The following is a 10,292-nucleotide window of genomic DNA, read 5'->3' as shown; positions in this document are numbered from 1 at the left end:
CTAATTTCATCTAATATCAATTTAAATATATAAAAATTTTTCCAAAATATTTTTTTAGCTGTGTATTTGCTTTTCTTGCTACATATTTAAAATATTTTTATAGTAAATGTAAAAAGAGACAGAGATCCATCCGGAAATTACATGTCTCTTTCTAATTCTGAAACTGATTTTCTATAGGATAGTATTGGGGGTGGCTCGCTCCAATATACTATAGAGCTATAGGCTACGGTCGGGGAGACGCTCTGGATGCATTGAAGCGTTTGATTGACCAATCAGGTTAAAGAAATCTACTCCTTTCGTCCTGATTGGTCAATCAAACGCTTCAAAGTATCCAAAGCGTCTTTCCGACTGCAGCAATAGAGCTCCAGTCGCTCAAGGTATATTTCGCTTCTATTTTCTATCACTTCTCTCGTTTCTCGTCAAGATGGTAAGTGTCTTCGCGTTGTGTTACCTCTGTAATAATCCAACGATATTGACGACATCATCGTTACGTTTATAATTTATTTACAACAAATGCGCAATCAACAATATTGGGAATAATTTTCTTTATTACGGTTTTGAAAAAAATGCTGCATATTCATCTGTGTCGTGTTGGAGAGGGGTAACCTCTCGGGTTCGCGTTATGTTATTTTTGATATAAGCAATAATTCTAGTGGCACTTATAAATAAATTTACTCGTTACTTATATTACGCTTTCATTGTATTTTTCTAGTCAACCCACAAGAAGAAGACTAGAAAACTACGTGGACATGTGAGCCACGGTCACGGCCGCGTTGGTAAGTTCATCCCATACAATTTGTTGTAGACACACGTGTATCGTAAAGTAAATAAAAATATAAAAGAATGTATTTGATACTTATTTTAAATATGAAGAAGAGGAAAAGTTGACGTTCTTAAAAATATATTAATAAAAACATGAGTTGACGTTAGTAAAAATATTTTATCTTTTATTGTTAGAGATATACAAGAAATTCTGCTATTGAATATTTCAAATAAAAATTGCTAATTTCACGTGTAATCTTTCACCTTTTTAAGTCAATTTCTGATAAGTATCATATTTTCAAATTCTTTCTTTTTATATTGTATAAATCAAAAGTTTATTATTTTATAATACTGTTTGCATTTTTCAGGCAAACACAGGAAACATCCCGGTGGTCGCGGTAATGCTGGTGGTTTGCACCACCATCGAATTAATTTTGACAAGTATCATCCTGGATACTTTGGAAAGGTGAGAATGATTCTTCAAGATATTGCACTCGTAGTGAAAGGCTTTGTATATCAAATGATGAGACTTTAATTTTCACCGGCGAAATGAATTATGTTGATTACATTCTACTATAATCTGAATTATTTTTCACGTGTAAAATCTGTTATCAAGATTACATTCATATCATATCTCTAATTGGCTTTTGTTCTATTAACAGCTTGGTATGAGGAATTATCACCTGCGTCGAAATACTAAATGGTGCCCAACTATAAATCTAGACAAATTGTGGACCCTCGTTTCTGAACAAACGAGACTGAAATATAAAGATGTCGAGGGCAAAGCACCTGTTATTGATCTTGTAAAAGCGGTAAATCAAATCTTCTTTTAATTTTAGCTTTTCATAATATATACATATATTTCTCTCTACTTTGGAGATATTTTCCAATAATTTCGCTACTACTATACATGATGATCTTGCAACGGGCGGTCTTAAAAGTGCTGTACAACACTTACACCCATGTAGATTGTTGCATTCTGATTAATTCCTTGCAAAATATTTTGAAAGATATGAAATAATTTTCTTAAAGACGAAAATTTATAAAGTATTTTAAAAATAGATACATTTTGATATGTTAAAGTTTATATCGATCAATATATTTTTTAGGGATATTACAAACTGTTGGGAAAAGGACGCCTTCCTAAACAACCTGTCATAGTTAAGGCGAAATTTTTCAGCAAACAAGCGGAAGACAAGATCAAGGCGGTTGGTGGTGCATGCGTCTTGTGCGCATAATCATTGAGTATGTATTTTCTTTTTTTAATTTGTCTATTATGATTTTGCAACAGGTGGAAGTGTTGAAACATTTTCACAAAATATAATGTGTAAATAATTTCATTTTGATGAATTAAATATTAAATATTTTATAAAGAACCTATATATAATTAAAATACTAACTTTTGCTTTTTACTTTCAGGATAGCGTTCATTTCCATAAGTGTACTCTTGTCGACTCAAATATTAAAACTTTATAAAGATGTAAAAAAAAGAGAAGTGAGAAGATCAAGAATAATTTATGGAAACGAATGTATTTCAATGATAAATAAAAATTTTTCAAAACTCCTTTTTATGCAAATTGTTTTATAGATAGAAATTACATCTCATGTAATGAAGTATATTACATATTTTCTGACCTTGTGTAATTATCGAGCGGAAAAATATGATCTCTCACATGTTGATAGAAGTATATAAACACATATTTCTTCGAAAAAAATAATACATTGTCCGCGCGAGCTTTTATTGGTAAAAGTTTACTTGAATTATCAGATGCATTATGCTATGTGAGGCGGTGGAGGAGGTATTTGCATTCCACTCGCCAGAAGAGCCGGTGGCGGCGGTACCGGATTAAACATGGGTGGTCTAGGAGGAGGTGGTGGAACAGGTACCATCGGATTTAATCCTGGCCTTATTAGAGGGACTGGCGGTGGTGGTACTTTGCCCACAGATGGTTTCTCATTCTTGAATGCAAATTGCAGGAAAAATTGTTTTGTATCCTTGTTCCAGTGAGTCCAGAATTTTCCTTCTGCCTTTTCCACTTCCCTACTGGGCACCTGTAAATTATTATAAAAAATAAAGTCTCGATTTAATTCATGGAAATCCTCAGGATATTTAGAGGTAAAGATTTAGCTTTTTCGAATTCTTACTTTAAAGGCGATAGTCTCGTATGGTTCAGCTGCAAACAGCAGATACTGCCATTTACGATCAGGTGGCTCGACCCTCTGCTCGTAGGCGGACATAAACCTGTGCCTCGAAATTACGTTGTCCGCCACCTCCGGATAGTCTACCTGAAACAGCAGACTCTGCTGGCCGGATTCCGGATCGCGCTGCTTCGTGACTCGATAACCAGGTCGACCGATCTTCACGAATTTCTTGGGTTCGACCCGGGGTTTCTCCGGTGCTAGAGTCTGTGGCGCTTCCTTGGCCTCCTTCGCGGCTCTCCTGGCTAAATTGGCCTGATGCTTCTTACCCTGTGTATGCGCCAGGTAACTACCCTCGTTGTTGTGCAAGGTGAGACACAATTTGCACTCGTACGAGCCCAGATGATTTTTCATAAAATATGGGTCCTTATTTAAGTCGATGGTCTCCAGGGCGAGCTGACGGAGCCGCTCCCGGCGATCGCGATTGCTCTCCGACCAGGAGGCGACCCCGCCGCCACCGGTCTTGCCACCCGGACGATTTTGGAAATCCATCCTCGATCAGAGTGAAAAAATGAGGTGTTCTTAAAAATCTTTCTTCACAAAATGGAAAAACAACCGCACCAAATAGAAATGTAAATATAAACAACCTTCTCGTATGATGCGGTTATGGTGCACTTTGTTACAACCGCGTTTAATAACATGACTAGATAGACATGGATGTAACGTGCTCGATTCTCGATTGGCTCGTTTGGACAAATTCTCGACTGATTGTCGCAATACCTCTTTTTATATCATAAAATATGTTCCTCGACAAACTAAACTTGTGTATTACTTCATCTTTCCTTTTCTCTTCGTAATATTTCGTCTTTCGTTATATTCAAGGAATTCAAGTTCGGAGATTGCAATATAATGCAGATAGCCTGTATTGTCGGAAAATTTGACCACTCAGGAATAGACGAACAGAGATTTCTTTGTCCTTATTGGTCAAGTGCTATGCTCAATTTTCAATGCGGTAATCAGATGTAAGCATGACAACTTCTTCCAATCGCCAGAGATTCACCGTGTTTCTCTGTGTTCATTGTGTCTGCTATTGTTATGAGCGAGCACACTTGTTGATAAATAACAGAAGTGTCGAGATTTGATCAGATTTAGTCATGGCACAATTTCATTTTAACACGTCATGGATTTTAAATTTGAATTGTCGCTGAAAGTCGATTTCCTGAAGAGAAAAAAAAGAGATCAAGATTATTAATAGAACTACTGCTCTATTGCTATTTCGACGCTTTGTCAACGCAATTTCGAAAGTTATGGCTGCGAAAGGCATTCACAGCTTGAGATTTAATCAGGATCAAGGTGAGTTTTTCAATTTTCAAATTGGAGGAAATGTGTTTTTAAGCTATGGCACATAATCTTTTCATTGGCTTTGTTTATCCCTTTGATAGGCTGCTTTACTTGTTGCATGGAATCTGGACTGAGAATCTATAATGTTGAACCACTGGTGGAGAAGGCACACTTTGATAACGATTTTATGGGAAGCATCTCCATGGCAGAGATGCTCTGGAGGACAAACGTTATTGCTGTAGTAGGTGGTGGAAACCGTGCTAAATTCGCTGATAACACTGTCTTAATCTACGACGACTTATCAAAAAAATTTGTTATGGAAGTCACTTTTACCAGTTTAATCAAAGCAGTCAGGTTACGAAGAGATAAGTAAGTTCTCTGATATTATACACAGTTTTTCTCATAAACACAAAAGTGATGTCTGCTTATGTAGGAATGATCTTGTGTCGTAGAATGGTGGTAGCATTACAGCGAGAGATTCATGTTTTTTCATTTCCCACGCCTATTCGAAGGCTGTTAACGCTCGAAACTAGAGATAATCCGATGGGTTTGGTGGAAATTGCGACGTTTGCGACAGCACAGCGGCAACTACTGGCTTTTCCTGGTCACAAATTAGGCAGTGTACAATTGGTGGATCTCGCAGCCACCGAGGCTGGAAGTTCCAGTGCTCCTATTACTCTTTCTGCGCATCAGGTACTTTAACAATTAATAATAAGCAATTTTTAGTGTATTTTTATTACATCTATGTTGTATCTATGTGTATTCTATATGTATTCTTGTTGTAATGACAACAGGGTGCACTGGCATGTCTGGCAGTTAATGGAAATGGGACCATGATTGCTACTGCATCAGTTCAAGGAACTTTGATCAGAGTATGGGATTCTGTGCGTAGGAGTTTATTAGTCGAATTGAGACGCGGTGCAGATCCCGCTACGCTCTATTGGTCAGTGTAAATAAGATTAATATTATCGTGCAATGTTAGCATCATAAGCATCTTAGTGATAATTAACATTTTTTATTTTATTAATAATTGCATAATATTTCTTTAGTATAACTTTTAGTAGAGATTCGGAATTTTTATGTGTCTCGAGTGACAAAGGAACAGTACACATATTCGCTTTAAAAAATACTAGCTTGAATCGACGATCCACGTACGTAAACGATTTTTCGAACGAATAAATAATCACTTTAATTGCAAGATATATGAATAACTTTGTATTGTCGTTTTTAGTTTTTCGAACATGGGTTTTCTTGGTAATTATGTCGAGAGTCAATGGGCACTAGCTACTTTTACGGTACCTCCAGAGTGCGCGTGCGTTTGCGCGTTTGGCATGCACAATTCTGTGATAGGTATTTTGTATGAAAAAAATTTATCATTAATATGTGTGCTTTGCTTTCTATCGTTTTCTTCTTCATTTCAGCTGTATGTATGGATGGAACATTTCACAAGTATATTTTTACCGCAGAAGGTAATTGCAATCGACAAGCATTCGATGTCTTTCTCGACGTGTGCGACGATGATGATTTTTAACACAAGGCCTATCGTACATTTATGAATAAATACAAGATTTTATTGTTGTTATATATAAAACAATACTGCAACGAAATTTCTCTAGTCGGTTTGAGAACGAAATTTCTTGTATGTGATAATTGTACAGGTACAGGTGATTGAGTCAATTATGCAAAAAGTACACAAGTCGTGAAAAAATTGATGTCCCATTTGTGGTTTTCAACTTTTTTACGATCTACATGCGCTTTGCATAATTAATCATAGTTGTAATAAATATTAATAGACATATATTTTGTACAACAAACAGGTCATGTAATTATATTTTTATTTGTCACCTATCCTTTATCTGAAGATGCCAAAAAAATGTTACAATGTACGATCTACTATATAATATGCTAATTCCATAGGAACCTTCAAGTAAATTTCATAGAGTAACTTGTATCCATTTATCTGAAGGATTGTTCTCTAGCTCTCTCTGAAAAAAATAGATTATAAAGAATGGAATTTAATAAGGAAGTAGTAATTAATATATATTGACAATATAACAAGGAAAAATTCATACTATATGGCTCAGGATTTATCATAGGTCGGATCATGGTAGCGTAACAGTATACACCTATAAGTCCAACAAAACCTCCAACAAAGACATTGTATCTCCACCCTCTCAATCGCATAGCTTCCAATTTATATGTGCGCAGAAAGAACCATGAGTTATGAATATTAATTCATTTATAGCATGAATAGAAAAGTTATTTTGAAAAATCAAACATATTCCACTTGTCTTTCATTTTGACTCATCTCCAATCTAAAAAAAATACATATTCTTGATTAAACCATAACATTGCCACAAAAAGATATTATACTAATTTCTATCGCGAAAATTATATTGTACTGACCATTAAATAATCCAGAATTTTATTCCTACAAAAACTGTCGTGTTATTAGATATCTCGTGTTTATTTTTGAGGTTATGACAGGAGAGGGGATACGATCATGATCCGTGACATCTGTGATCTATAACCGACTAGTTTCAGGTTTCTTTTTGTTACTATTTGATGCCGCTAGACGGCGAATTGACTTTAGTTTCTCGCAAGTGCACTTTGTGACATAATTCAGTATATAAGAAATTTCTTAAAGGATCCCAGTTGTACTTGCTTCGGCAGTACATATACTAAAATTGGAACGATACAGAGAAGATTAGCATGGCCCCTGCGCAAGGATGACACGCAAAATCGTGAAGCGTTCCACATTTTTTGCTCTTAGCAAGATTATTATATTCACACATACAAAGCGTTTATTTACTTTCTTACGCTATGTACTAGGTTTTATTCTTTTTGTAATTGAATTTTATGCATTAAAAATGAGATAGATAGAAGTTACAGAGGGAGAAGAAAAATACACAAGAAATTTAGCTACAACGAGAGAACAAATCAATCATTTAATAAGCTGTATTAAAAAAATTTCAAATTTAAAGAAAGAAATATTTTTTTGGAATATAACAATTTGACGTGTAAAATGATAATATTAAATTAATTTACATAAATATTTTTTTACTCACAAACAGAAAGTATAAGTATATATACTTTCATATAAATTCTATAAAAGTTTTTATTTTTAAAAAACAGTTGTTTCAGAATTTATAAAAATTATAAATATATTATTATTATTTATTTATTTCATTATATATATCGAAATTTTCGAGAGGTACATTCAATCTATCGATCGAGCATTTTTTAATGAACGGATTAATTTTGAAAAAAATTGCGCGCAATTTTTTCGTACAAAAAGAAAATCCGCGATTCGAAATATTTTACTTACGATTTTTGATCTACGATTATTTATCGAAATCAAAACAATTTTGATTTTCGATTTTGATATGATTGACAATAATATCGTATATATATTTTTTCATATTTAAAATGTCCGAGAGTGAAAATTCTTTCTTATCATCCTTTAGACGTCTTTAAGACGAGATCTTTGGGCCTTTTTGTGCTGTTTGGGAATATATATTGTAAAAGTTCCGTAATTTAATCAGAAACGTATACATATATGTATTTTTTTATCGAACATTTAACACAAATATATACCATATATACATTTGAAAGTGTCAAACGAGAAATGTTGACAGTGTCGCAGTTTCGTCCTTTAGGATGTCCTTCGTGAAACGTCGCGATTTAAAATAAATTTAAAATAAAACAATCATTACACGGACGTATATAAATAACGATAAAATTATAAAATTGTTTCGTAATAGCGTCAGAATTTGTAGATAACGATATCTTATTAAGAAAATATGCGAATATCAGTGTCGCTCCATTGACAGGTTATATCCGCGAATAAATGTGTGTATATATCGCAGAGTAGAATTCGTGAAGGGAAAAAAAAGAATATGTCGAGAAGGTGGTTATCAAATTTCGCATTGGCCGGTACCATCAGATTGCTGTTAATGAACTCTGAATATCAAAAGACCATCGGCAATCGCGTCGAAGTGTCAACCGCCCTAAACTCTTGGAAGAGAGGTTAGTTAGTTCTTTGTAGGCATTACAATCTACAAAGATTAAAAAAAAAATACAATTTCGTTTCGATTGCTCAAAAAAAGATTTAACAAAAATCGTTTTATTTTTATCAATTAAAGGGTAGATTTTTATCACGATAATACTTATAATTCTAATCGACTTTCAGTGACTGAGGGAGTTTACTTATATGAATTCGGCATAGATCCTTATGAAGGAGATTTGTTCCATGAGACCCCAATAGGCTTATATGTTTTTAAGCTTATACAGAAGTATTTACCTCAATGGGCATTATTTCTGTTGTTTGTTGTTACCGATTTGACAACTGCTCTGTGCCTCGCTTTTACTGCAAAACGTTATGCTATTGAACTGGTTAGTTTGACATAAAATTGATCTTGAGATTCAGTTTAAATGTTTTAATATTACATCAAATATTTTAATGTGTTTAATTATGATATTTATACTTGTATATATTACAGGCGACAAAAAGGAAAGAAGGGAAGGAAGATAATAGGAAGCCTAGTGATACCCCTGACACATCTGCTCTATATGTTTCCGCCGGATATCTGTTCAATCCTTATATAATATTGAACTGTGTCGGCCTAACAACGACAGTTTTTACAAATCTGCTTTATTCGATCGCGCTGGTATCAATGATGAGACGTTCCATATTCTGGAGTTGCATGTCGATAGCGTTGCTGACATTGCAAGGACTCTATCCTGTGTCGCTCATGGTACCTGCAACCATCCACATCGCCAGTGCAGCAAAGAATAGAAGGACCAATTATTTTTACATTGTTACAATGATAATCATATTTACGAGTGTTTTAACCGCCCTATTCATCATTTCCTATAATATCATGGGAAGCTGGTCGTTTCTACGAAATACGCTCGGCTTCATACTGACGGTTCCTGACTTACGTCCGAATATCGGACTGTACTGGTATTTCTTTACAGAGATGTTTGAGCATTTTAGGTGGCTCTTCATCGCATCCTTTCAAATAAACGTCAGTTTATTATACATAGTCCCTTTAGCATTGCGATTACGACGCGATCCAATGTTACTGGCGTTCTCCTATTTAGCGATAGCTGCCATATTTAAGTCCTATCCATGCATCGGAGACGTCGGCTTTTATATATCTCTACTACCATTGTGGAAGCATTTATTTCAACGTGAGTTAAAAAAACATCAGTTTCAAATCAGTGATATAAATTGTTTCTAATCTCATTTAATTTTGCTTTTTTCCAGATATGCAACAGGGATTTATTGTAGGCTGTTTTCTACTATTTTGCACAGTATTTGCGCCAACTGTGTGGCATCAATGGATATATTCCAGATCGGCGAACGCAAATTTTTATTTTGGAGTAACACTAGCGTTTGCCATAGCACAGATCTTCCTTCTTACAGATATCTTGTTCGCTAGCGTGAAACACGAATTCGCAGTTAAACATGGTATCAATAAGAAAGTTAATGGAAATGAGGCTAAATTGCTGCTTGAATAAGAATAAGATACTTTTTCAAATATATGCAATACTTTGTCGATGAACAATGACATAGTATTTCTGGAGCATTTATTTCATAAAAATAAATAGTTTTTTACAAAAAGTGTTGTTATTAAAGCAGATCGATATGTGCTATTTTATCTTAAGACAATAGTTGTATCATTATAAAATCTTGCTCTCACAAAGCATGTATTTGGATGATTAGATACAATTCGTGATCTTAGTTACAAGCATGTTGTTTATAATAAAAAAAAATTAATATAAAAAGATTTAATTCTACAGTTACAACATCACAGAAGAAAGGCAATCTAAAAACATCTTATATGAAATTATTTGCTTACATTATTGTAACTGTATAACAATGATATAACTTTTAACTGTATAACATTAAATTACAATCTTTGTTCATTACAAAATGTGTAATATGCAAAAAGTATATTATAATAGTAATAAACTAATATAATATATAATATATATAATATATAATATATAATATATAAAAATATATAATATATATATAATAT

The 10,292-nt window shown here is 33.9% G+C and overlaps 4 protein-coding genes and 1 non-coding gene across 6 annotated transcripts; 4 read left to right on the top strand and 1 right to left on the bottom strand.

The window, feature by feature from the left end:
- Positions 1-272: 272 nt before the first annotated feature.
- Rpl27a (ribosomal protein L27A) lies at positions 273-2,326 on the top strand. The gene is made up of 6 exons (XM_083100594.1): positions 273-427; positions 713-776; positions 1,131-1,228; positions 1,425-1,574; positions 1,872-2,007; positions 2,182-2,326. The coding sequence occupies exons 1-5, from the start codon at positions 425-427 to the stop codon at positions 1,998-2,000; spliced, it is 444 nt and encodes a 147-aa protein (XP_082956720.1). The 5' UTR covers positions 273-424; the 3' UTR covers positions 2,001-2,007; positions 2,182-2,326.
- On the bottom strand, positions 2,324-3,794 carry Sf3a2 (splicing factor 3A subunit 2). Its single transcript, XM_083100592.1, has 2 exons — positions 2,908-3,794; positions 2,324-2,814 (listed from the first exon to the last, which is right to left on the bottom strand). Exons 1-2 carry the CDS (start codon positions 3,451-3,453, stop codon positions 2,536-2,538), a joined length of 825 nt encoding a protein of 274 aa, XP_082956718.1. The 5' UTR covers positions 3,454-3,794; the 3' UTR covers positions 2,324-2,535.
- LOC145972191 (WD repeat domain phosphoinositide-interacting protein 4) lies at positions 3,739-6,061 on the top strand. Of its 2 annotated transcripts, none has more exons than XM_083100589.1 (7): positions 3,739-4,254; positions 4,344-4,611; positions 4,695-4,935; positions 5,037-5,185; positions 5,304-5,393; positions 5,474-5,592; positions 5,664-6,061. In XM_083100589.1, the coding sequence occupies exons 1-7, from the start codon at positions 4,209-4,211 to the stop codon at positions 5,771-5,773; spliced, it is 1,023 nt and encodes a 340-aa protein (XP_082956715.1). In that variant the 5' UTR covers positions 3,739-4,208; the 3' UTR covers positions 5,774-6,061. The 2 variants fall into 2 exon arrangements, with proteins under 2 accessions (XP_082956715.1, XP_082956714.1); XM_083100588.1 differs by having other exon boundaries at positions 3,743-4,254; positions 5,292-5,393.
- An 838-nt stretch (positions 6,062-6,899) lies between these two features.
- Positions 6,900-7,006, top strand: LOC145972597 (U6 spliceosomal RNA). The gene has a single exon (XR_014439232.1). It is a non-coding gene; the product is annotated as a U6 spliceosomal RNA (small nuclear RNA).
- Positions 7,007-7,687: 681 nt separating this feature from the next.
- Positions 7,688-10,047, top strand: Pig-u (phosphatidylinositol glycan anchor biosynthesis class U). Its single transcript, XM_083099586.1, has 4 exons — positions 7,688-8,271; positions 8,435-8,637; positions 8,745-9,438; positions 9,515-10,047. Exons 1-4 carry the CDS (start codon positions 8,142-8,144, stop codon positions 9,766-9,768), a joined length of 1,281 nt encoding a protein of 426 aa, XP_082955712.1. The 5' UTR covers positions 7,688-8,141; the 3' UTR covers positions 9,769-10,047.
- Positions 10,048-10,292: the final 245 nt, after the last annotated feature.

The sequence above is a fragment of the Camponotus vicinus genome, unplaced genomic scaffold (genome assembly GCF_025532165.1).
Source record: "Camponotus vicinus isolate PSW18456_S1 unplaced genomic scaffold, iyCamVici1.0 SCAF_5, whole genome shotgun sequence".
NCBI classification, from domain to species: Eukaryota; Metazoa; Arthropoda; class Insecta; order Hymenoptera; family Formicidae; genus Camponotus; species Camponotus vicinus.
Note: the sequence above shows the minus strand (reverse complement) of the source record. Positions and strands in the feature narration are given on the sequence as shown.